Source organism: Bison bison, unplaced genomic scaffold (genome assembly GCF_000754665.1).
Source record: "Bison bison bison isolate TAMUID 2011002044 unplaced genomic scaffold, Bison_UMD1.0 scf7180017864063, whole genome shotgun sequence".
Taxonomy (NCBI): domain Eukaryota; kingdom Metazoa; phylum Chordata; class Mammalia; order Artiodactyla; family Bovidae; genus Bison; species Bison bison.
Window position 1 is genome coordinate 14,098,196 of NW_011494635.1, and position 26,802 is coordinate 14,124,997.

The 26,802-nt window shown below is 44.1% G+C and overlaps 2 protein-coding genes and 1 pseudogene across 4 annotated transcripts in view; 1 reads left to right on the forward strand and 2 right to left on the reverse strand.

Moving 5' to 3' along the window:
- Positions 1-747: 747 nt before the first annotated feature.
- LOC104986179 lies at positions 748-1,811 on the reverse strand (annotated as a pseudogene).
- Positions 1,812-16,893: 15,082 nt separating this feature from the next.
- IDH3B (isocitrate dehydrogenase 3 (NAD+) beta) lies at positions 16,894-21,863 on the forward strand. Of its 3 annotated transcripts, XR_824997.1 has the most exons (13): positions 16,894-16,974; positions 17,094-17,174; positions 17,300-17,398; positions 17,492-17,612; positions 19,401-19,461; positions 19,538-19,670; positions 19,775-19,908; positions 20,001-20,103; positions 20,184-20,330; positions 20,572-20,666; positions 20,773-20,833; positions 21,433-21,630; positions 21,726-21,863. XR_824997.1 is itself a non-coding variant. In XM_010836517.1 (12 exons), the coding sequence occupies exons 1-12, from the start codon at positions 16,939-16,941 to the stop codon at positions 21,517-21,519; spliced, it is 1,158 nt and encodes a 385-aa protein (XP_010834819.1). In that variant the 5' UTR covers positions 16,894-16,938; the 3' UTR covers positions 21,520-21,863. The 3 variants fall into 3 exon arrangements, 2 of the variants coding, with proteins under 2 accessions (XP_010834819.1, XP_010834820.1); XM_010836517.1 differs by having other exon boundaries at positions 21,433-21,863; XM_010836518.1 differs by lacking the exon at positions 21,433-21,630.
- Positions 21,854-26,802, reverse strand: part of NOP56 (NOP56 ribonucleoprotein) — an 8,349-nt gene continuing 3,400 nt past the window's right edge. Inside the window, exons 3-12 of the mRNA XM_010836516.1 lie at positions 26,345-26,459; positions 25,576-25,737; positions 25,232-25,430; positions 24,704-24,891; positions 24,471-24,622; positions 24,183-24,283; positions 23,667-23,815; positions 23,325-23,446; positions 23,004-23,138; positions 21,854-22,316 (exon numbers count right to left, since the gene is read on the reverse strand). Of these exons, the coding sequence (XP_010834818.1) occupies positions 21,942-22,316; positions 23,004-23,138; positions 23,325-23,446; positions 23,667-23,815; positions 24,183-24,283; positions 24,471-24,622; positions 24,704-24,891; positions 25,232-25,430; positions 25,576-25,737; positions 26,345-26,459 (1,698 nt within the window). The 3' untranslated portion in view covers positions 21,854-21,941. The remainder of the gene's footprint in view (positions 22,317-23,003; positions 23,139-23,324; positions 23,447-23,666; positions 23,816-24,182; positions 24,284-24,470; positions 24,623-24,703; positions 24,892-25,231; positions 25,431-25,575; positions 25,738-26,344; positions 26,460-26,802) is intronic.

Here is a 26,802-nt window from a genome sequence, read left to right on the forward strand (position 1 = left end):
GAAGGAAATGGCAACCCACTCTAGTATTCTTGCTTGGAAAATCCCACAGATGGAGGAACCTGGCAGGTCACAGTCCATGGGGTCACAAAGAGTTGGACATGACTGAGCAACTTCACTTTTCTTTCCTTTCTGAGGGGAGGGCATCTTATTACTTGCCCCTCCACGGACCTATAGGATCTGAGAACAGGGGAGAAGAATGGAACGAGGCTGATAGGAAAGCCAGAGTGGGAAGAAGTCACACAGTTCCCTGGGTGGATGAGTCGAAACCTGGGCTTGGACTTCAGTCCCCCTTGGCCAGAACAGCATCTTTTCCTTCTGAAGAGGTCAGGTCACTTGAGCTCGCAGGACCAGGAATATCAGCTCTTTGGCCCCTCTTGATCCCTGGTTGTTGGGATTCCCTTGTGTCTCAAAAGCCCTGGAGCAATAAAGTTTCTGTCTAGGAATTTCTTTCCTAGTCAGCAAGCAGCAGGCCCTCCTGGCAGAAATGTCCTTTCTGCCCAATCTGCCCCCCAGGAGGGTGGGAATGTGGCCAACCCTCTGGAAGGGTCCCAGAAGCTCACATGGCCCCAGATGGAAAATGTGTACCTTCTTCATAAGCTTAGCACTCCCAGTCTTCCCCTCCAGCTCTTCCAGGTTTGGTACCAGGCCAAAGATTCCACTGTGATCTGGAGACCAGTGGCCTTCAGAACTGGTTTTGGGGGTGACAGGATGAAGAAAGTTAAGCAAAGTTAGACATTCTGAGGCATGTCACTTGATCTGCTTAAAGGAAGAATTGTTCATGAGGGAGCTGGCACTTGGTCTTATATCCGGGTTGCACTGAATGCACTGCTCCACAAAGTGGAGAAAATGGGGTGAGCAGTTGTGGTGATAAGGGTGGGATGGAGAGTCGCCATTGGAGGTCCCGGGAGTGCTGGTGGCCAGGTTGTCACTCAGGCCATAATGGCTGAATATGAGGTGCTCATGGTCAGCTCCTCAGGGAGGTTGGTGCTGGTGTCCAGCAGGCAGGACATTGTGCTGTTCAGCTTCTCCAGCAGCATCTAGGTGGCGGGCATATCTTTAAAGGGGACGTGGCCATCAGCCACTTCATAGGCTGTGATTCTCACACTGCAATGTCAAATTTGGCAACATAAACCTGAAGATTCTGCCAGAGGACTTATGAGCTGAGCCAAGGCAGAACCTTGATTTAGCACTTGAGGAAGTACTGGGCTGCTACTGCCAGTGACTGATCGTGCTGAGCTGCTGTTAGGATCAGGATGTAAGTGGCTGGTTTTGACTCCTGTGCACGCATCCCAAGTGGTGGGTGTCGTGGACCCTGAGCGCCCCCTGCAGACTGTAAGCAATTTCCAGTTCATTCATACCGAAGTGTGTATAGATGGCCTTTGCAGAGCCATATGCTGTGAATGATGTGACAACCCACACCTCATTATCTGCAATAAAAGTGGCTTGATATGGCAAGGTATTGGGATGGCTGAGAAACTTAGAGACATGGAGCTCCCGCTGCAAGAATGTCACCATCTCATTGGAAAGAACTTCTAGATTAATCCTTTGTATGGTCACATACTCTCCCATTGGTGTGTACTTTGTTAGATTCACTATTATCAGGTCCTCAAATCCTTTACCTATAATAATGAGAAGTTCATAACAACCTCTCTCCGGCAAAAACTTACTCATGATCTCCTGTTTAGAGAAGGATGCTATCAACTCTGAACTTACCATATTGGTCTGCAAACGGTTCCAAATCTCTTAGGCCCCCAACAATGAACTTTTCAGAAACCTAGCGCCTAATTCCATTTACTTACAAGAAAAGACATAACATGTAGACCTACTTTAATTTCAAAAATTTAGACCCAGTCTCAGCTCTGCCTCCTTGATTTAAGGTTGCACTTCTGCCAGGCCTATTTCTGGGAGGCCAGAGTTATTGACTGTATCTTCCATACTGTACATTTCATACCCCTGACTCATTTATTTTGCAACTGGAAATTTTTACCACTTAATCTCCCTCACTTATTTCTTTTCTGCCTCCTCTACTCTCCCCTCTGGCAACCACCTGTTTGTTCTGTGTATCTATAACTCTGTTTCTGTTTTGTTATGTTTGTTCATTTGTTTTGATTTTTAGATTCCATATTTAAGGGAATTCATTTGTCTTTCTCTGTCTGACATTTCACTTTAGCATAATACCCTCTATGTTGTTGCAAATTGCAAGATTTCATTCTTTTCATGGCTGAATAATATTCCATTTCTTACATATACCACATCTTATTTATGCATTCATCTATTAGTGGAATCTTAGATTGCTTCCATATCTTGGCTATTGTAAATAATGCTATAATGTACATAAGGGGGACATATGTCTTTTTGAACTAGTGTTTTTGTTACTTTCAGATAAATACCCAGGATGGAATTACTAGTTTATATGGTTTTTGTTGTTCAGTCATTCAGTCACTCAGTCATGTCTGATTCTTTGTGATCCCATGGACTGCAGCATGCCAGGCTTCCCTGTCCTTCACCATCTCTCAGAGTTTGCTCAAACTCATGTTCATTGAGTCAGTGACGCCATCCAACCATCTCATCCTCTGCTGTCCCCTTCTCCTCCTACCTTCAATCTTTCCCAACATCAGGGTCTTTTCTAATGAGCTGACTCTTTGCATCAGGTGGCCAAAGTATTGGAGCTTCAGCTTTAGCATCAGTCTTTTCGATGAGTATTCAGGGTTGGTTCCCTTTAGGGTTGACTGGTTTGATCTCCTGGCAGTCCAAGGGAATCTCAAGAGTCTTCTCCAATATCACAGTTCAAAAGTATCAGTTCTTCAGTGCTCAGCCTTCTTTAGGGTCCAACTCTCATAGTTTATATGGTAGTTCTATTTTTAATTTTTTAAAGGAATCTCCGTACTGTTTCCATAGTGGTTACACCAATTTACATTCCCAACAACAGTGTACAAGGGCTCCTTTTTCTCCACAACCTAGCCAACAAGGTTATTTGTTGTCTTTTCTTTAGTAGCCATTCTGATGGGTGTGAGGTGATACCTCATTGTGGTCTTGAATTGCATCTCCCTGATGATTAAGTGATGTTGAGCAAATATTCTCTCCTATCCAGTAGCTGACCTTTTTGTTTTGTTGACATTTTCCTTCTCTGTGCAAAAGTTTCTTAGTTTGATGTAGTCCTAAATGTTTGTTTTTGCTTCTGTTTCCCTCACCTGAGGAAAAATATCCCCCCAAATATTAGTATGGCCTATGTCAAACAGTGTACTGCCTATGCTTCCTTCTAGAAGTTTTATGGTTTCAGGTCTTATATTTAAGTCTTTAATCTATTTTGAATTTATCTTTGTGCATGGTGTGAGAGAGTAGTCCTGTTTGACTCTTTTGCGTGTAGCTGTCCATTTTTCTCATACCATTTATTGAAGAGCCTTCCTCCACTGTATTCTTATCTCTTTTGTGGTAGATTAACTGCCCATATAAGTGTGGGTTCATTTCTGGGCTCTCTACTCTGTTGCATTGATCAGAATGTCTGTTTTTGTGCTGGTATCAAGCTATTTTGATGACACTAGCTTTTATTTCTCAAGATTTTGGCTATCTGGGATCTTTTGTGTTTCCATGCAGACTTTAGAATTATTTTTTCTAATTTTGTGAAAAACGTCATTGGTATTTTGTCAGGTAGTCTACTGCATCTGTAGACTGTGTTGGGTAGTATGGTCATTTTAACAATATTAATTCTTCCAATACATAAACATGGTATATCTTTCCATCCGTTTGTCTTATCTTCAACTTCTTTCATCAGTGATTTATAGTTTTGTGAGAACAAGTCTTTTACCTCCTTAGTTAGATATATGCCTAGGTATTTTATTATTTTCGATGCAATTGTAAATAGGCTTATTTTTTCATTTCTCTATTTCTGAGTGTTCATTGTTAGGGTATAGAAATGCAATAAGGACTTCCTTGGTGGTTCAGTGGCTAAGAATCTGCCTGCCAATGCAGGGTTTGATTCCTTGTCTGGGAAGATCCCACATGCCTGGGAGCAACTAAGCCTGTGTGCCACAACTACTGAGCTTACACTCTGGAGCCTGTGCTCCCCAACAAGAGAAGCCACCACAACCCACAATGAGAAGCTTGAACACCGCAACTAGAGAGTAGCCCCTACTCACCACAACCTGGGCACAGCAACAGCCACAAATAAAAATAATAGGAGTGCTGGGTGGTAGGGGGTGCTAGCTCATGGCAGGAAGCTGGGAAGCTGGAAGACTTTCATTTGCTCTTGCCTCTGATTTCAGGGTTGGTGTGCCACTGCCTCCTTCCTCGTGAATCTCCAGCATCAGTCCAGAGAGAACCCAAGCCCAGGACCATTTTGCCCCCACTTCACATTGCATCCCTTGGTGACTTCAGCCACCTCTGCCTGCATTCATCCACAGGACAGGGTAAGATGGTGACACGGACATTGAGTCCTACAGAGCTGTAAGCATTTGAGGTCCTCAGTTCCATGAAGTTCTCAGCATAGTTCGCTTTTTCATCAAAGCAGCTGAGTGTGGTATGTGGATGGGAGTGAGGGATGGGGAACACAGCATCAAAGGGCAGATCTATGCCAGAAGCAAAGATTTTTGTTCACTTTGGATTTGAATGCCATCTGTGGGGCTCAATCAAATAAACTTGTCATGTTTTGGGGCTCATTTAAAGCTCTGTTCCAAACATCCCAGCTGATACCATTTATTTCAGATACTGGGACCCTTTATTCAGCAGCCTCATCCACACTGACCTCTGGGTGAGGCTGTGCAGCTTCCTGCCCCATTGTCATAATATCCCCCCTCCTCCTGCATGGGGTTGAGTGAGCAGGAACCAAAGCACCATTCAGGTGGCTTTTTTCAATCCTGCCTCTCACTGCTTAGCCTCATTAACAGGTAGGACAATGTGAGACCCTCACTCTAGCCACCCTCATCCTGCTCACCATTTGAGTGAGCAGATTCACTAACATGTGCCAGCGAGTCTTGGCATATACCCTGATATGATCGACAGTGTCCTTGTCCTTCCTTTTCCACAATCCATACCCCTGTCAGCACCCTATCCTCATTGCCAAAACTGTCAGGGTCTGGCATTTGAATTTTCCCCGCTGATAGTCAATAATTAGCCTCTTAATGTTTCATAGATGCTGGCCAAGTTACGATTTAAGGACAGAGACAAAGGATCTATTACTCACAGCAAGCAGCATAGGCATAATGTTTACATTGGCTCCCTTGCCCCCCAAGTCCCACAGGGGCAACATGAAGGGCCCAAGTAGATGCTCTGCATACAATGGGTTTATGTTGCATCTGAGGAACACTGAACTTGGAGAACCCACTTGCTTTATAGCAGGAAATAAGTAAGACTGCTTTTTGTCCTAGAGGGAGGTGTTAGTTCATCCCTCACTGCAAACACAAGCCTGAGAAATGGCAAAGAGCCATTAGGACCCTGCATCCTTGGCTTACCCAGGAAGACACACACACACGGACACCCAGGGCTCGTGGCCGGTTGCTTCTCCTGGTAGTTCCTACTCCATGTCTGCTTCCAGGCCATGCTTGTCTCTTTGAAAATCCCTGATTCTCAGTCCTAACACCCAGATTGGATTGTGGCAGCAGAAACAAATAAAAGAGAAACCCAAGCTCTTTTAAGATCACAGATGCAAAGGACTTACATAGATCTTAACAGATCAACTAGAGCAGTATACTTAAAGAATACTGTATTATAACCAAGTTTTTCTAACATATAAGGATGGCTCAGTCATGAAAACATTTATCAATATATATTAACAAACATAGAGATAAATTTCATTCACTCATTTAGCAGATACATATGAACCCAGTGTTGACAAAAACGACAAAATTCCAGTCCTCATTGAACTTACATTCAAGCAGCAGACACAGACAAAAACAAAGAAACAAAATATGACATCTAATAGTGACTGGTATAACTAAGAAAATAAAGCTCCAGTGAAGTGATAGATATCAGCACTTTCACATTGTTTGACCTAATATATATGTGGGAATTTAATGATAAAAGTAGAAGTTCTTATCTGGAGGAACAGATAATAAATGATGCTGGGGCAATTAGCTAAACTTTCAGAAAAAAATTAAGTTAGATATTTATATTTCACATTTTATATAAAACTACATTTCAGATAAATTAGTGACCATTACAGCACTTGAAAAAACATTGGAAAATATGCTTATTGTCTTAAGGTAGAGGAGACCTTCTGAAATGAAAGCACTGACTAAGACTGACACATTGCTTTCTGTATTATGTGGGAGGAGAGAAGTGGTGTGTGCAACTGGCAGGAAGTGTCGTTAAAGGACTGGGGCCTCGGCTCTCCTCCCCTGTCCTTCTTCTTGCTGGCTGGAATACATAAATGGTGGCTGGAGCTGAAATAACTGTTTTGAATAAAGTTGGGAATGGAGGCCTTGCATGGCGGATCTACAATATAATGAAGCCTGAGCCTCTGACAGGATGGAGGCCAATCTAGCCCTGAATCACAGGATGGAGGCCAATCTAGCCCTGAATCACAGGATGGAGGCCAATCTAGCCCTGAATCAACTATCATTGAACTTTTACTTGAGCAAGAAGTAAAACCCTATCTTGTGTGGGTTGTGGTTATGTTGCACATGGTCACTTGCACCTGAATCTAATCCTAACTGATAAATCTCAGCCCCAGGAAGAAGATCATGATTGGTGTAAGCCACTGGTTCTCAGCTTTGATTGACTTTTTAGTCATACAGGGAGTTTTTAAAGAACACCAGTGTCTGGAACTCACTGAAGACCAAATTACATCAAAACCTCTGGCAGTGGGGTCCAGACATGGGTATTTTTAAATAGCTCACCTATGAGGCTAATGAACTTCCCTGGTGGCTCAAATGGTAAAGAATCTGCCCAGGTTCAATCCCTGGGTTGGGAAGATCTCCTGGAGAAGGAAATGGCATCCCACTTCAGTATTCTTGCTTAGATAATTCCACAGTCAGAGAAGCCTGGTGTGCAATATAGTCCATGGGGTTGCAAAGAATCAGACATGACTGAGTGACTAACATTTTCACTTTCATATGAATCTAATATGCAATAAGACTTGAAGAATTGGTTTAAGCCCATCAGGACAAGCTTCTTCCCTCTTTCTGAGTCTCCATTACAGTAGGAGAGGTCAAGGACCTAGTTCTGGCCTGCAATACCTAAGTGGAAATTCATTGAGATTGTTTCTTAGACAGTATTTGTACTTCTGATAAGAAGGAACATAAATGGCTATGATCTTTCTTTCTTCCCCTTTCTAGCTCTGATCCCAGAAGTGATGTCCAGAGCTGCTGCAACCATATGGTGAGTATGAGGCACCAAGGTTGATGATATTAGACAACATACTAAAGTTGGCAGAGTGAAAAGTTAGAGAGCCTGGATCTCAGGGTGCATCACCACACAACTAAAGCAATCCCAGTTACTCCTTACCTTCAGAAAAGAGGGGGAAAAACCCAACAAACCTTATTTGTTTAATGAGTTTCTTGCTTATTGCAGCAGATCATATTCATACACATTTTTCATGTATACAAAGAAAATTGTACAGGGATAAGCACAGCATCATCACTGGTGATGGCCCAAACTAGAAATCACCTAAGGCTCCATCAACTTGAGAAAGGCTCAATAAATTTAGTAAATTCACACTATAGCATACTATGCAACAAAATAAAACAATGAACCTGCCCATTTTCTAAAACGTGGTATCTTAGATCTCTAAGACATGGTGTTGAGGGAAAAAAAATTAATTACAACACAGTAAGTGCTGAAAAAAACAAATATATAGAGTATGAAACAATTTATTCTGAAACACACACCCACGCACTAAAAACAATACTTTATTCTGTGTGTGTAAGGGGGAGGGTATATGCACATAGGAAAAAGGTTTCAAAGGAGACAACCAGCTGCTTATGGGGAAAGGGCAAAGGACTGGGGCTGTGGCTGGGGTGGTAGGAGACTTTGGCCTTATTTATAAGCTATACAATTTTTAAAAAAGGAATGTGATCATTTACCTACAGTCCAATTAAAAATACTCAAGCAAAAGTTTATATTTTTGGAAGGGAGGTGTTGAAGATGGTGGAGGAGTAAGATGTGGAGATCCTCTTCCTCCCCCAAAATACATGAAAAATGCACATGGAACAATTCCTACAGAACACCTACTGAATGCTGCCAGAAGGTTTCAGACTTCCAAAAAGGCAAACTAATCTCTATAGCTAATCTTGAATAAAGTGGTAGGGAAACAGCAATAAGAAAAAAAAATAGAGACAAGGAAAATGGGAGGAATCCTGCACCTCAGGGATAGAGTCGTGAAGGAGGCAAAGTTCCTCTGAACCCTACTCACAGGAGCTTCGGAACCTCAAAGGCGGGTGCAGCAGGTCCTCTGAAGGCAAACGGGAGAGAATTCAGCACAGAGATTTTTGCTGACCAGCACTCCCAGCTGAGAAGCAGTTTTCATGCCCACTGCAGCAAGTGGGAGTTGGGTGCTGAGGCTCAGGCTTCAGGAATCGGACCCCAAGATGAGGACTGGGGTTGCCTGCCTTGAAGTTACTCTAAGGGTACTAGTACAACATGCAGAAAGAGCCCAGGGAAAAGCCTGGGTCTGCCAGAGAGGCAAGAGATCATCACCACTGGGACCATCTAACTCCAAGTGCTCACAGATTACAGGACTGTGCCTTTGTGAGTGTCATAAGGTGGGGTGAGCTGGCTGTGGTCTGTGACCCCAGAGGTGGGCATGCCCGGGGACCTACTGCCATCAACGATGGCACGAGTGTCAAAGGAGGTGGGGCATGGCATGAGGGTATGGTCTGCGACATCAGAGGTGGCTGTGACGGCTGCCACAGTGGCTGCCAAGCTGTGAGTGGGAGCAGGTCACTGTCCACAACTTCCTGGAAGACTGTGTAGCTTGGTTCTTCCAAGGGACCCAGGGTCAGTTCGCCTGGGAGAGCACGTGACCCACTTCTGACTCTAGCAGCTTTCAGCAGGTCTCTACTGCCACAGGCACTGCCTCATTGTGTCTGCCCTACCCCTTTTACTCCCTAGCCTGACTGAGCAAGTGAGCCCGTGGCCTTATTAGGCCCCTCTTGTCTGTGGCCTACACGCAGAGCGGGGGCCAAAACCAAAGCGGAACACCAGGGGCTGTGTGACCAAAGAAGAGGAAAGGAATTCACTCTGGCAGGAGCGGATGCAGCAGATTAAATCCCTGCAATTGGCTTAAGACTGTGAGCTTTGGGGGCAACTGTGGACTTTGGAAGCAAGTACGAGTTGGAGTAAGGCCAGATCTCAGTCGGAGCTGATCCCACATCACCAACATCAGGTCCAGAGACCTTCTGAGAACCTTGCAGCCTGCGGAAAGGAGACCCCAAACCCAGTAAATTAAACAAAATGAGAAGACAGAGAAACATACAGCTGATGAAGGAGCATGGTAAAAACTACCAAACCAAACAACGAAAAAGGAAATAGGCCATCTACCTGAAAAAGAATTCAGAGTAATGGTAGTAAAAATGATCCAGAACCTTGGAGATAAAATGGAGGCACAGATAAATAGAATGGAGACAAGGATTGAGAAGATATAAGAAATAATTTACAAGGACCTAGAAGAACTAAAGAACAAGCAATCAACAATGAACAACATAGTAACTGAAATTTAAAATACACTAGAAGGAACCAATAGCAGAATAACTGACTGAGCTGGAAGATAGAGTGGTGGAAATAACTGAAGCAGAACAGAATAAAGAAAAAAGAATGAAAAGAAATGAGGACAGTCTCAGAGACCTCTGGTACAATATTAAATGCACCAACGTTCGACTTATAGGGGTCCCAGAGAAGAAGAGAAAAAGAAAGGGTATGAGAAAATATTTGAGGAATTATAGTTGAAAAATTCCTTAACATGGGAAAGGAAATAGCCACCCAAGTCCAGGAAGCCCAGAGAGTCCCATACAGGATAAATCCAAAAAGAGCAACATGCCAAGACACATATTAATCAAACTAACAAAAATTAAGCACAAATAAAAAATATTAAAAGCAGCAAGGGAAAAGCAACAAATAACATACAAGGGAATCCCCATAAGGTTAAAAGCTTGATCTTTCAGCAGAAACTCTGCAGGCCATAAAGGAGTGGCAGGATATGCTTAAAGTGATGAAAGGAAACGCCTACAACCAACTATACTCTACCCAGCAAAGATCTCATTGAGATTTGACAGAGAAATCAGAAGCTTTACAGACAAGCAAAAATTAAGTGAATTCAGCACCACCAAACCAGCTTTACAACAAATGCTAAAGGAACTTCTCTAGACAGGAAACAGAAAGAAAAGACCTACAAAAACAAATCCAAGGCACTTGCCCTTTGCAGTGGCCCACACTCTGTCTGTGGAGTGTGCTTCTCTCTGAGTCTGAATAAAACCATTTCTTACCTAAAAAAACAAAACAAAACAAAAAAACCACACCCAAATCAATAAAGTTAATGGTAATAGGAGCATACATATCAATAGGTACCTTAAATGTAAATGGAGTAAATGCTCCAACCAAAAGACACAGACTGGCTGAACGGATTGAAAAAAACAAGACTCATATATATATACTGTCTAAAAGAGACCCACTTCAGATCTAGGGACACATACAGACTGAAAGTCAGGGGCTGGAAAAAGATATACCATGCAAGTAGAAATCAAAAGAAAGTGGAAGTAGCAATATTAATATCAGATTAAATAGACTTCAAAATAAAGACTGTTACAAAAGACAAGGAAGGAGACTACATAATGATCAAAGGATCAATCCAAAAAGATATAACAATTATAAATATATAATATGCACCAACATGTGAGCACCTCAATAATAAGGCAAAGCTATTACCTATAAAAGAGGAAATAGACAGTAATACAATAATAGTAGGGGACTTTAATATCCCACTCACAACAATGGACAGATCATGTGGACAGAAAATTAATAAGGAAACACTAGCCTTAAATGACACATCGGACGTGACAGACCTAATTGATATTTATAGGGCATTCCATCCAAAAACAGCAGAATACACTTCTTTCTCAAGTGCATAGGAAACATTCTCCAGGATAGAGCACATCTTGGGTCACAAATCAAGCCTTGGTAAATTTAAGAAAATTGAAATTGTATCAAGCATTTTTTTCCGACCACAATGCTATGAGATTAGATATCAGTTACAGGGGGAAAAAAACTGTAAAAAATACAAACACATGGAGGTTAAAAAATATACTTCTTAATAGCCAAGAGATCACTGAAGAAATCAAGGAGGAAATAAAAAAATACCTTCAAACAAATGACCATGAAAACATGCCAACTCAAAACCTATGGGATGCAGTAAAAGCAATGCTAAGAGAGAAGTTTATAGTAATACAAGTCTACCACAAAAAATGAGAAAAACATCAAATAACCAACCTAACCTTACGTTTAAAGCAACTAGAAAAAGAAGAAAAAAAAGAAATATAAATATCAGAGCAGAAATAAATGGGAGAGAAATGAAGGAAAACATAACAAAGATCAATAAAACTGAAAGCTGATTCTTTGAGAAGATAAACAAAATTAACAAGCCATTAATTAGACAGACTCATCAAGAAAAAAGGGGAGAAGATTCAAATTAATAAAATCAGAAGTGAAAAAGAAGTTACAACAGACAATGCAGAAATAAAAAGGATCATAAGAGATTACTATGTGCAACTATATGCCAATAAAATGAACAGCCTGGAAGAAATGGACAAGTTCTTAGCAATGTACAACCTTCTAAGACTGAACCAGGAAGAATTAGAAAATATGAACAGACCAATCACAAGCACTGAAATTGAAACTGTGATAAAAAATCTATGCAGAGAAAGCTTTTGACAAAACTAATTGCTCATTTATTATTAAAAAAACTCTCCAGAAAATTGGCATAGAAGGAACATACCTCAACATAATAAAGGCCACATATGACAAACCCACAGAAAACATTGTTCTCAACAGTGAAAAACCGAAAGCATATCTTCCTAAGATCAGAAACAAGACAAGTGCTCTCAGTTCAGTTCAGTTCAGTTTAGTCACTCAGTTGTGTCCAACTCTTTGCGACCTCATGAATCGCAGCATGCCAGGCCTCCATGTCCATCACCAACTCCTGGAGTCTATTCAAACTCATGTCCATCGAGTCGGTAATGCCATCCAGCCATCTCATCCTCTGTCATCCCCTTCTCCTCCTGCCCCCAATTCCTCCCAGGATCAGGGTCTTTTCCAGTGAGTCAACTCTTTGCATGAGGTGACCAAAGTATTGGAGTTTTAGCTTTAGCATCAGTCCTTCCAATGAACACCCAGGACTGATCTCCTTTAGAATGGACTGGTTGGATCTCCTTGCAGTCCAAGGGACTCTCAAGAGTCTTCTCCAACACCACAGTTCAAAAGCATCAATTCTTCAGCACTCAGGTTTCTTTATAGTCCAACTCTCACATCCATACATGACCACTGGAAAAACCATAGCCTTGACTAGACGGACCTTTGTTGGCAAAGTAATGTCTCTGCTTTTCAATATGCTATCTAGGTTGATCATAACTTTTCTTCCAAGAATTAAGCGTCTTTTAATTTCATGGCTGCAGTCACCATCTGCAGTGATTTTGGAGCCCCCCAAAAATAAAGTCTGACACTGTTTCCACTGTTTCTCCATCTATTTCCCATGAAGTGATGGGACCAGATGCCATAATTTTTGTTTTCTGAATGTTGAGCTTTAAGCCAACTTTTTCACTCTCCTCTTTCACTTTCATCAAGAGGCTTTTTAGTTCCTCTTCACTTTCTGCCATAAAGGTGGTGTCATCTGCATATCTGAGGTTATTGATATTTCTCCCAACAATCTTGATTCCAGCTTGTGTTTCTTCCAGCCCAGCGTTTCTCATGATGTACTCTGCATATAAGTTAAATAAGCAGGGTGACAATATACAGCCTTGACGTACTCCTTTTCCTATTTGGAACCAGATACCACTACTTAAACATACTATTTAAACATATAGTTTTGGAAGTGACTACTATTTAAACATAGTTTTGGAAGTCCTAGTCACAGAAATCAGAGAAGAAAAAGAAATAAAAGAAATCCAGATTGGAAAAGAAGAAGTAAAACTCTCACTGTTTGGAGATGACATGATACTATACAAAGAAAATCCATCAAAATGCTCACCAAAATGCCAAAACCACCAAAAATCCCACCAAAAATGCTACCAAAAAACTACTGGAGCTAATCAATGAATTTAGTAATGTAACAGAATATAAAATCAATACATAGAAATCACTTGCATTTGGATACACTAACAATAAAAAATCAGAAAGAGAAATTAAAGAAACAGTCCCATTCACCATTGCAACAAAAGAATAAAATACCTCAGAATAAACCTACCTAAAGAGACAAAAGACCTGTATGCAGAAAACTGTAAGACACTGATGAAATAAAGATGACAGAAATAGATGGTGAGGTATACCATGCTCTTGGATTGAAAGAATCAATATTGTCAAAATGATTATATTACCAAATGCAATCTACAGATTCAATGCAATTTTTATCAAATTACCAATGGCACTTTTCACAGAACCAGAACAAAAAATTTCAAAATGTGTATGGAAACACAAAAGACCCCAAATAACCAAAGCAATCTTGAGAAAGAAAGATGGAGGGAGGAATCAACCTCCCTGACTTCAGATTATTCTACAAAGCTACAGTCATTAAGACAATATAGTACTGGCACAAAAACAGAAATAATCAATAGAACAAGATAGCCCAAAGATAAACCCACACACATGGACACCTTATTTTTCACAAAGGAGGCAAGAATATACAATGGAGAAAAGACAGCCTCTTCAACAAGTGGTGCTGGGAAAACTGCACAGCTGCATGGAAAAGAATTAAATTAGAACACTTCCTAACACCAGACACAAAAATAAAATGGATTAAAGACTTAAATGTAAGTCCAGAAACTCTGAAGGTCTTAGAAGAAAACATAGATAGTATACTCTTTGACATAAATCACAGCAAGATTCTCTCTGACCCACCTCCTAGATTAATGGAAATAAAACCAAAAATAAACAAACAAACATAAACATTAAACATATAAACATAAACAAATAAACAAAAATAAACAATTGCACTCATCTCACACGCTAGTAATGAACCGTGAACTTCCAGATGTTCAAGCTGGTTTTAGAAAAGGCGGAGGAACCAGAGATCAAATTGCCAACATCTGCTGGATTATGGAAAAAGCAAGAGAGTTTCAGAAAAACATCTATTTCTGCTTTATTGACTATGCAAAAGCCTTTGACTGTGTGGATCACAATAAACTGTGGAAAATTCTGAAAGAGATGGGAATACCAGGCCACCTGACCTGCCTCTTGAGAAACCTATATGCAGATCAGGAAGCAACACTTAGAACTGGACATGGAACAACAGACTGGTTCCAAATAGGAAAAGGAGTACGTCAAGGCTGTATATTGTCACCCTGCTTATTTAACATATATGCAGAGTACATCATGAGAAACCCTGGACTGGAAGAAACACAAGCTGGAATCAAGATTGCCAGGAGAAATATCAATAACCTCAATCTCACATTAGGTCAAATAATATTAAAGTAGTGATCAGAGTAAATAATATTTGAAGATATCTGTGAAAAATGAAATGCAGCATGAATTATAATTCCTATTAGTGATAATATCAAGGGTACTACATATAGCACTACACTATCACTCTACATTCATTTAAAAATACATTTATTTATTTGGCTGAGCCAGGTCTTAGTTGTGGCATGCAGGATCTTTCTCTAGTTGTGGTGCTTGGACTCTGGAGAGTGCAGGTTCAGTAGTTGTGGTGGTGGGCTTAGTTCCTCTGCGCATGTGAGATCTTAGTTTTCCAACCAGTGATCAAATCCATGTCCCCTGGATTGCAAGGCAGAGTCTTAACCACTGGACCACCAGGGCAGTCCCTCACTTTACATTCGTAATGATAGGAAACACTAAGTTTCAGTTAAAGGTCATTGAGAATAAAGAAGGGATTTTTTAATTTTCCTCATCCAGGTTCATGGTACTGATTTCTACTGATGGATACCTGGAGCTCTGGTTAGGACCCCTGAACTGGAGTTTTTATAGGCCTAGGAAAGTGACATTCAAATCATCCAGCCTCACACTGAACACTAATATATGCTTCATAACAACTCGAAGGAACAAGATGGTTTAACTTCTCTCACTTGTCCAAGAGTCTGGTTAGGGAACTATTCAAGGGTCCAGACTGAACTTCCCTATTCTCAGGTAATATCAGTAAGAGATGCCTTAATAAGAACTCAGAGTCCAGGAGAGCTCACCAAACTCACCAGAATACAATGACCTGAAACAGTGATGATCACATTTCCTTGGCCTGAGTCGTTTGGTACCATTCATCAATTCCTTTCATTCTTTTGACAGCCACACAGCTTGATATCATGAGCAGATGTTGTTTGTCAGACTGGACTCAGATTTGTGCAGAATTTAGGTATGGAAATAATGTTGTAGTTGCCCTCAAGGAAATTAATATTTTCTGGGATGAAAATTAGATTATCAGAGATTAGACTAAGATGGCACATATCCTTTCCTGCCCTCAATTTCCTAAAGTAACGGAAAACATAGCTTTGAGAAATTGTAAATCTCCCACTTTTTCTCTACTAGAAAGAGCAGTATTTGGAAGAAAAAAAATGGTGGTGAATGGCAAGAGCAGTGTGTAACTTGGGACTAGAGAGTCTATGAAGGCAAGATGGTGCTGTTCTCTGGTTTTGATTCTGGAGATGGAGGAGTTTGTCACATTAATATTGATAATTATATTATCAATTATAATATCAATTAGCTATATTATTAACAGCCTTTTATTGACACAGAACTTTTCATGTGTTCAAGTTTCTTACACATTTATTTTCTAATTTAAATCTTTTCACCTCACAACAGTAGAGAACGCCCTGCCTAAAGGAATGCAGAGAAGAGACACAAAGCCTGTTCTTGGTCCCCAAGATTAGAACCACTGCATTCTTTCCCTTGGGCTGGGAGAATACCTTGCACGCTTTTGGAAGGATTAGGTACATAAATCACAGACAACCTAGTTAGTGGTTTTAAATTTGTGTGTATCATCTGAAGGAGCCTGTTAAATATGCTTTCTGGGGACCCAGTCCTGAAATTTGGATTCAGCAAGTCTGGAGTGACGTAAGTCTGCATTTTTAACAAGTGCTCCATGTCCACTTGTGTCTTGTGCTTTAGGCATGTGACTGAAATTTGGAAAATCGGCCTGAACTTTCCTTTTAGGGTCACACTTACTAGGTTGAGATAATTTGTCTCTAATTACTATCCTGCTCAGGGGAGTTCAAGCCTGGGCTACACTGTTCGAAAACAAAGGTCAGAGCAAAGAACAAGATCACCTGGGAAAAAACAACGAGGAAACTTGATTAATACAGATTAATAACCGCACAGGCTCCGAGACTGAAGAAGCCAGGCACATACACACCATCTCCTATGCATTGTGTGGTGTTCATTAACGTCTTCAGTGTCGGACATACGATTGTTCAGTGAGAATGGATGAAAAGAATAACAAATACGAGGACACAAAAACATTAAGACATATTCTCCAGTATTGTTTTCAACTTGCTATTAAATTTAGGTCACCGTTTGATAGAAATGAAACCTCATATTCGCCTTTAATGTTATCTTCAAGTTTCAACATAAATACGGTGAATGAAAGTAAAGCAATAGACAAAGCAGCTCTCTGCCGCATCAGTGGGTACCGGAAGAGGTGAGCCCAAGAGGATGCCAGCGGAGGAAAACCATCAGGTTAGCTGTTTTGGTTGGAGGAAATAAGGACACCGCCCAACATCCCTGCCGGGCCGGAAACAGGGGCCCTGGGCCGCTCCAGCTTCCGGCGTCACTTCTCCGCGACTTCCTGCGAATGACATGGCTGCCCTCAGCCGTGTCCGCTGGCTGACCCGAGTGAGGCCCGGGACACGCAACGGCAGGCGGGAGGGCGGCGGGTTTGTACCAGGCTCACAGAAGTATTCGGGGCCTGAGGCGCCCAGATCCGACTTAAAAGGCTTGTGTGTCTGTTGCAGGCACTGGTCGCCGCTCCGAATCCCGGAGCATGGAGGAGCCTGTGTACCTCAACCGTGGCGCAAGCCTCCTCGCGGACCCAGGTAAGCGCAGGCCCGGCTCCAGTCTCGCTCAGTCCCCTGACATCTCTTTTCCTGGTCATGCCCTCCACCCCGCCCCAGAACCCCTTTCCTCGCCCCAGCTCTAGCTCTGCTGCCCCTGCTCACAGGGCGAGGACGTGAGGGTGGAGGGCGCCTTTCCCGTGACTATGCTGCCAGGAGACGGCGTGGGGCCTGAGCTGATGCACGCTGTCAAGGAGGTGTTCAAGGTGAGTGCCCTGGGGCGTGACAGGGACGATTGCTTAAGTTGCAAAGGATTTACTCGATTCTGATCCTGTGATGTTTGGCACCTGTTCTTGAAGGCTGCCTCTGTCCCAGTGGAGTTCCAGGAGCATCACCTGAGCGAGGTGCAGAATATGGCATCTGAGGAGAAGCTGGAGCAGGTGCTGAGTTCCATGAAGGAGAACAAAGTGGCCATCATTGGTATGTGTGCCGAATAAATGCACATTAAGCTTCCCTCAGCACACACTAATACATTAACTCTTCTGAGTTCTCACCACTGATTGGTGACCATTAGTGGGAACCCAGTTGGAAACCCAGGAGCTAAGAGATCATGTGCCTCATGCTCTATGCAAGAAGGCTTTATGAATTTGTAGTCTGTCATGGGGCTACGTCGTGGGTCATGGTGCTCAGTCCCGTCAGACTCTTTGCTTGGACTGTAGCTCGCCAGGCTCTTCTGTCCATGGAATTTTCCAGGCAAGAATATTGGAATGGGTTGCCATTTCCTTCTCTAGGGAAGTGGTCATCAAGTCTTGTTAATTGTGTCTTCAGAAATGCCATTTCTAGCTGCCTCTTTTCTGTCTTTCCTTCTGCTTTCCTACAGTAACTGCCTCATTAGACTTTTTGGCTTTCAGTTCTGCCCCTACAGTCCATCCTGTACAGCTCTTCTCTTGGAAAGACCACCATGACTTTGCCAGTCCCAGCCCTAGGGTAGGAAAGTAAGTTCGTTATGAGTTTTTCTGCCTCAGCTTTTCTGCCTTTGTTTATGCAACATGTGTTCTGTTCTTTGGTCACTCCAGGCTGTGTTAGTTTCCAAATAATGTGTATTGTCTTGACTTTTGCTGTTCCTTCTGCCCACAGTATTCTCCTTTTGGTTCCTCCTGTCAGAATCTTCCTTACTCACTGTATTAGTTTCTGAATGCTGCCACACATTACTATAAACTTGGTGGCTTAAAATAATAGAAATTTTATTCTTTCCCAGTTCTGGAGGCCAGAATCCCAAAATTAAGGTGTTGGCAGAGCTTCGCCTAAAGACTTGAGAAGAATCTTCCCTAGCCTCTTCCAGCTTCTCTGGTGGCTCCTGGTAGCTACTGACATTCCTCAGTGTTTCTTGACTTGCAGACGTGTCACTTCAGTCTCTGCCTCTGTCTTGATATGGTTTTCTCCACTCTGTGTCTGTGTATCTGTTTCTCCTTCTTTTCTTGTAAAGGACTTGTTACTGGGTTTAGAACCTACAAGGATCCAGTGTGAATCCATCTCAAGATCCTTTACTTATTATCTCTGCAGACACTGTCTTAACAAATAAAGTCATATTTACAGGTTCTGGGAGTTAAAACATGGACATATCATTTTGGGGATCACTATTTAACCTGGTACACTCACTCAGACTAAGGTCTGGCTGAAGTGCCAGATGTTCTATGATACTTCCTGGTACCACCAGATCCCTCTGTGCATCCCTTTCTTCTCTGCGCTCCTGTGCACGTTGGTAATACCTCTCCCACGGTATTTATCATGTCCTTCCTATGACTTTCTTCCCCCAGTGCATTGTTTGCCCTTGAAGACAGGAGTTTGTGTTGTTTTTTGGTTGGTATTCCTAGTGCCTGACACATGATATGTGTTGGTTGAAAAGATGTCACATATGTAGACACAGAAACATCAAGAAAGGTCACAGATCTAAGTTGTTTCTCAACCTATTTAATCCAGGCCCTTTGAGAACATGAGAAAATTTTTTTCTGTTCTCCTCTTAGGTTATTTTGAAGTTTCAACATATATCTGGTGACTAGAAATGAAACAGTGGACACAATGTTTCTGGTTTTAACTACATTATTCTCCTTTGCCCCTTGCCTCCAAAGGCATTTAAGGGTCACTTATTTGGGAGTGTGAGGTGGGAGTGTGGGTTGCATTATGTCACTGAGGGGACACCACTCCGAGTTTCCTTGAACTTGGCCTGTGCTTGATTCTCCCCCCACAACCTCTACTTTGTTTATGCAGGAAAGATCCACACCCCAATGGAGTATAAAGGGGAGCTAGCCTCCTATGATATGCGGCTGAGGTAGGTGATGGGAGGCTATTGGTGAGGGGGTACTGGGGCACCAGGCACAGTGTTTATGGCTCTGCCCTATCCCCAGGCGGAAGTTGGACTTGTTTGCCAATGTGGTCCATGTGAAGTCACTTCCTGGGTACAAGACTCGACACAACAATCTAGATTTGGTGATTATTCGAGAGCAGACAGAAGGGGAGTACAGTTCTCTGGAACACGAGGTGAGATCCTAGAAACTGTGGGGAGCAGGGGTGAAGAGGGGAGAGAGGCTTAGCTCCTTCTTCCCTTCTTTCCAGTGTCACCCAGCTGCTTCTCTCTTATGCAGAGTGCGAGGGGTGTGATTGAGTGCTTGAAGATTGTCACTCGAACCAAATCACAGCGGATTGCAAAGTTCGCCTTTGACTATGCCACTAAGAAGGGGCGGGGCAAGGTCACGGCTGTCCACAAGGCCAATATCATGTGAGGGACATAACTTTGCATGGGGTAGGGTCCTGGGAAGGTAGCCCCCAGCACTCTCCCAGCTGAATCTGTTCCCTTTGGCCCATGAACAGGAAACTGGGGGATGGGTTGTTCCTGCAGTGCTGTGAGGAAGTTGCTGAACTGTATCCCAAGATCAAGTTTGAGAAAATGATCATAGACAACTGCTGCATGCAGGTAAGGCCCTCCCAGTGTCTCTGTTCTCAGTGAGAAGCAAGGCAAGGAGTTGGATTTATGTTTCTTCTCCATGCCCCCAGCTGGTGCAGAATCCTTACCAGTTTGACGTGCTGGTGATGCCCAATCTCTATGGGAACATTATTGACAATCTGGCTGCTGGCCTGGTTGGGGGAGCTGGTGTGGTCCCTGGTGAGAGCTACAGTGCAGAGTACGCAGTGTTTGAGACGGTGAGTGAGGTCATCTCCTCCCTCAGCCCTCTTGTGTGCCCTTCATCTGACCTCATATCCCCGATAGCTCTCCACCAGTGCATTCCCCTGGCCTGCTCATGACCGTGGCCTGCTCTTGTCCCCCCACCCCTTGCATCTTCTCAGTGTTCCTCGCCTGACCTTTCATGTAATACCCTTTCCTGGCCTCAGATTCTGCAGAATGTCTGCTGCTAGTGACTCTGGCCTGCTCATCTGTCCACAGGGTGCCCGGCATCCATTTGCCCAGGCAGTGGGCAGGAATATAGCCAACCCCACAGCCATGCTGCTGTCAGCTTCCAACATGCTGCGGCATCTCAAGTAGGTCACTGCCAGGCTAGGATGGTGGCTGGGTGGTTTGGGAAGCATGGGTGGGGAAATCAGGAAGATGACGTGGGGGTAATTTAGTTTCTGTCCACACTGGCAGTCTCGAGCATCACTCCAACATGATTGCAGAGGCAGTGAAGAAGGTGATTAAAGTTGGCAAGGTAAGTTTAGAAAGGCTGTGGGGTTTAGGGTCTTGGGCACTAATTTCTGGGAACCTGAGTTGGGGCCTCCTTTCCCTCCAGGTCCCCAGAGCTTCTGCTCTTCCCCCAATCCTGTCAGGGCTGTCTCATTCTCTTGATCATGTTTGCCTCTTAGTTTCCCATCTGCTATTTCCTCTTTCATCCACTGGCAGAACTTGTAGCTTCCTATCTAGCGTGGGGGGAGATGGAGCAGCAGAGGGAGATAGCTGACAGGATGAGGCACCACTTTCTCCACACCTGGAAGCCTATCCTTATCTGCCACCCCTGCAGTTAGGTATCTTCCTTCTGTCTGACTTGCATTTCCCATCTCACTCATGCTGAGCTTAACCTGCTGAGGCTGCAGCAGAGCATGAATCGTGGCTCTGGCCCTCAGAAGACAGGAGCGCACAGGTTTGTGCTTTTCCAAACCTGGCTGCCTCCTTGCATCTCTGCTGCATCGCATCTTGTTTTCCTGGCCTTGTCACCCTCTTTGGATTCCATTTCCATCACATTGCCCTGCCCCTCACCTTCATGGGCTCTCTTCTCTTCTTCACCACGGTTATTGCCGGTGGTGGCTGTAGGTACGGACTCGAGACATGGGCGGCTACAGCACCACAACCGACTTCATCAAGTCTGTCATCGGCCACCTGCACCCCTATGGGGGCTAGAGCCCTTTATTCCCTCCAACCTCACAAGGACCATACACTTCCCTTCAGTACTGTGGACCAGAGAAGAGCCCTATACTTCTAGACCATAATTACCTTCTGGGCAGAGCCTAGGTTGTTGGGAGCTGGCTTCCTGAGGGAACAGTTAGGTGGTGGGGGGTTAGGGATGGGGCCCAGGCCACAGAGATGATAACAATTCTCCCCTACAGGTTCGAACTTCTGACATGGGTGGTTATGCCACCTGCCAAGACTTCACTGAGGCTGTCATTGGTGCCCTGTCCAACCCATAGTTCCCACCCACACCCATGTTAAGATGTCCAATAAAACATGGTATGACTCTTTGTGAATTTGTTTTTATTTTTATTGGGCTCTAGGGAATGGGATGGGGAATACCTGTGTTAAGTTATGCCCCACTAGGGTCCATTCTAACTTTCCTGGGATAGCTTTCGGAGCTTTTTCTTTTTCTTGGAGCCGCTGCTCTTACTGGCAGCAGCCTCTTCAGGTCCGCTGCTGAGTGGCTCCTCCTTGGGAGACAATTTCCGCTTTTTCTTGGGGACCCTCTTGTTTTCTGACTCATCAGGGTCAGTAACTGGTTCCTCTTTGGGAAAAGATTTCTTCCTCTTGGGAAGACTTCCAGTACCAGCTGTCTCTTCAAGATCACTACTAACTAGCTCTTCCTTGGAAAAAGATTTCTTTTTCTTGGGTTTGGAAAAAGACACAGAAGGGTCTTCCATTCCATTCTCCTGAAGAACCTCCTGGGGCTTTTGCTTTTTCTTCTTTTTGGGTCTTTCACTTGTCTCCTGATGGCAGAAAGGGAAAAATGGGCATGAAGTGTCATCTGTTTTATTAGAATTCCAGCTGTTAAGTACTCAAGGAAGAAAGACTAGTGAAAATGGCATTAAAACTGCTCACTGTTTCTGGGATGATTTTTAATGGAATGGCTCTAGCTTTGGAAATCCATGTCAAAAAAAGGTAGAACACACAAATATCCTTAGGTAATTTACAGAAGAACCTCACCATGCTGGTCACAAAAAAGAATCATGATGCCAAGTTCCAGAGGGGACCCTGAAACACTGGCACTGCTGACACTCCTAGGGAGAATGATTCTACCATAGCAGCACATTGGAGTCCTCCCTGTTCCCCATTCCCAGTATGAGCTGCTATCATCTCTAGATACATCTGAGAATAAGCAGAGCAGTTTGCACTACCCCTGATTAAGAACTTCTGGAAGGCAGCAGAGGCAGAACACACTTGCCCAGGGAATGAACAGGTGTTGCTACAAACCAGCTCTCTGGGCTCTTGAATGAGTTCTCTCAGCACCTATCTCCTTCCTATAGAATCAAGAGGTAGACTTCAAGACTTCAATTCAATCCATAAGCATGTACTCTAGACCCTGACTTGAGATGCTATATTTTCTGTTCTGCTGTTTTCTGTCCTACAACCTAAGATCTTTACCTAGGGCTGAGGGCTGACAGTTTACTACTGACCTCACACTCCTCCGGGGCACTGCTATTTTCTGAAGAAGCCAGGGCAATCGCAGCCAGCCTTTTCTTTTCCTTCTTCAAGCGTTTCTTCTCCTGTTTCTCGAGCTTCCTAGTAATCTCAGCAGCCGCTTCCTCTGCCTGGCCAAAGAAAGATGCTGAAAATGCTTGAAGACTTCTGGTTCCCTAGGTCTCTCTCATGGTTTTGTTGGATCAGGCTCATTAAATCAGTTTTTTTGCCTCCACACTACATGGTCAGGGTAAGATAGTTCATCACCTCCAACAGCCAGCTCTTATTCTACCCCACCTGACCTGACCCAAACTGACCTGAACCATTGCCTCCTTCATGACATCCAGATTCTTTCGGGGAATCTCTCCAGTCTCATAGAAGGACAGCCGCTCCTCAACTTGTTCTCGAAGCTTCTCCCCAAAAACACTGGTGGGCACCTCTGGATGTGTTTATATAAGTAAATAAAGCACATCAGCCCCCAGAAGGACAAACTACTAGTTCAACCTCCAGTATTCCATCTACCCTCAGCTTTACTCAGACCCAAAGTATCAACACTCACTAGGTGAACTGCTGTTGACGAAAAATACTGCCATCATTGTAGAAGCTGCTAGGGTAGTCAGCCTCCCCACCCTCCCAACTGCCCACTCCCCCACCCATACCAGAGAAGCAATCGATTCGTGAGGCAATACTGCATTTGTTTGCCAGGTATCGGGAGATGCGACCTTTGTTCTTGGCAGCTGCTCGGCCAATGAAGGTAGAGTGGAAAATGAGTCCGTATTTTGGGGTGTTACCCCTTGTCTTCAAGGCTCTGGGAGAAGAATATTCAGCGGAGACTTTTAAGATCAGAAACTTCAACGGTGTTAGCTAAGGCAGTGCCTCCCTTCCCTTTCCCCGCAGTTTCCAGAGTGAGCCTCAGGCAAGGTTGGGTTGCTACCCCACCTCATGCCAACCCACCGCTCCCAGAGGCAGAGGGAAGGCATCCAATGTCGCTGACCTGGAAACTTGGTCCCTTTGCTGGGCCCAGGGAATCACTCAGACACCAGGACTGGCCATCACCCCCATAGCAGAGGCCTGTATAGGTCAGGGAGCCCTGGTCAACCATCACTGTGATCCCCAAACAAGCAAGTGGGCACCAGAAGTGGCACCTGAGTGTGAGCAGGTGCCCTCACTGGTACCTGAACAGGGCCTTTTCAGCCCCAAGGATCTGCACTGTGGATGCTGGATACTTGGCCAGATTGGTGAGACTGCCAGCGTGAGCAATGAGACGTGCACCTACCTAGAGAAAGAGTCAAGGAGTCAATGAAGCTGGAATTGCCAACGTACCAATTGTACAACTTGCTTCAACCTCCTTCCCCATCAAGTTCAACTGGGGAAGATATGATAGGTCACGAAATACAACAACAATATGACGAATATACATGGTAATCCCATAATCCCCCATCTTTTGGTTTCCCATGACGCACCGCTTCCCCAATCAGGGCAGACAGGCTGGGGGCTACTTGGCTCATCTTGGATCGCAAGTAAGTGTGTAGACTTTGGCGGTACTCTGACAAAGACACCACACGACTGGAGAAGCTCTCGATGTTTATCAAGTCAATGGCTGATATGTCCATGCCTAAAGAATGTCAAGTGTGAATGCAGAAGCCCAATATTTAGAGCCCCATACCTTATTTTCACTGCTAGGCTCTGTACTGACCCATGGAAGACCGTGAGGCATCCAGAATAGCCTTAGCCTTGGCTGCATCCATTGTCAGCTCCTCCAGCTTCTCCAACTTTTCTTCATTAAGCTCCTTCCGGTTTCCAATGAACTGAGCAAGGCGGCAGTACGTAGCATTGTCATTGATGATCTTTACCAGCTCAGGAAAGTGATACCCATACCACTCCCTGCAAAGAACCACAATCACTCCCTGGCCCAGCTGCCATGCCTCAAAGCTACACTCAGCCCTCTCCATATCTACTTTATGCCTGGAGGAAATGGGAACAAATCAGATCCAAAAACCTCCATGTCTCCCCATTCACAATGCAGACCAGGTAAAGGGCCTGCCTGGGCTGAGGTGTATATGGGGTGGGTTTACTCTGCCTCCTCTTTCTATACAGTCAGTGTAAGAACACAGCCTGTGGTAAGCATCAGGAGGCCCAGCTCTACCAGTCCTGATTTTAGGATTCAAAATTAGCTAACCCACAGACCCAAGACCTTGTTTCTCAGGTTACCCCTGCACTTTACCTGACACGCATGGAGAAGGTATTGATATCCTTATCCAGCTGGTCCAGGAGGCTAATAGACTGGATAATCATGTTGTCCACTCGGTTCACATTAAACTTAACTTTCGCACGAGAATAGCTGTGTCCCAGCCCCAGTTGGGCTTTACAAGCAGACAAATCGGTCAGACCTTTCACCAGGTTGTGGAAGTGCAGACGAACTCCTAGAAGAGGGTGAGACTGTGAGTAAGGAAAGGCTCTGAGCTAGTTCCTGCACACACAAGCACCAGACAAGCAGGAGGGCTTCTAAAAAGCAACCTGCTAGGTTTCCAGAACCACCCCCACCCCCAGATTTCAAAACTGTCTCACCTCGAAGGATCTCGGCTATGACACCTCCAGTCTGGCAGTTGTACCCTAACTCCTCTTGTATAGCCGCACCTATCTTGGGGTCCCCAACTCCCAGAAGTACTTTCTTCTTTTTGGGTGGCAGGTGAGTCTCCAAGAGCAGGCGGAGGTCCTCATGAACAACACCTCAAGGCAAAGAACAGAGCTCCCACTAACATGCTGAATGATGTTTAAATCGTAAAAAAGCAACTACTGATTAGTGAGACTGATCTTACATTGGTCTTGCAGAGCATGCTAAGATGGCCTGTGCCTACAGACCTCCTCTTACTCAGAGGCTTTGCTCAGAGACATGGAGACATCAGTGATTAAACTCACTCAGGGGATTGACAGACTCAAGTCATCACTGCAAAGCCAGCATCAACCATAGGAGAACAGAACTCAGGCCCAATAACGTAAATGTAAAATATATTACTGAAAGCTTGAAACACACCCTGGAGCACAATGGATGTATTTAGTACCAGATCTGCCTTCTGGGACTAAAACTCTTTCTCCAGGCTTTTGGCATCAAAATTGCCCTTTGCAATCAACTGAACAAACTAGCAGAGAACCACATTTGACTGGATCTACCATTATACCAGCCCCTCAACCCCAGCCTGATTTCACTTAAAAATCATTTATTACTACAGTGCCCACAAGAAATAAAGCCTACATCCTAGGTTGTTAAAGGGTTAACAGTAGCAAGAACTACATCTCGGCTCATCTCCCTACAATATTTAGTGGCCAACTCACTCACCTTCAGACACAGCGTTGGCATTTTCCAAGGCAACTTGGGACGAGGAAAACGGACAAAAGGCCACAAGACGAACGATGTTGTGGAATTTGCCCAGGTTCAGCACGCACTCCTCCACCTGGGGGGAGAAAGATGAGTGATTTTCTTCCCTCCCTCTTGCCTCTAGGGCGCAGTAAAGCAGCAGCAGCTCTAGGACCTGAACGCACTTTTAGGACCAACCGAACACTAAAAATGGACAGATCATGGGTCCTAAATCCAGGTTCCGCTTAATCGGTACGGGGTGGAGTCTGGGAAGCTTACTTTTTAATGCTTCTAACGCAATTCTAATCACGAATGCAGGTAAAGACCCCCTGCTTTGGAACTGTCGGGCCCAGCGCACCTCCCAACGCGCGGCGGGCCACGTGGGAGCGCGCGGTGCATGCTGGGGCACGCGCGGCCCGAGGGGCTGCGGAGCCGCCGGC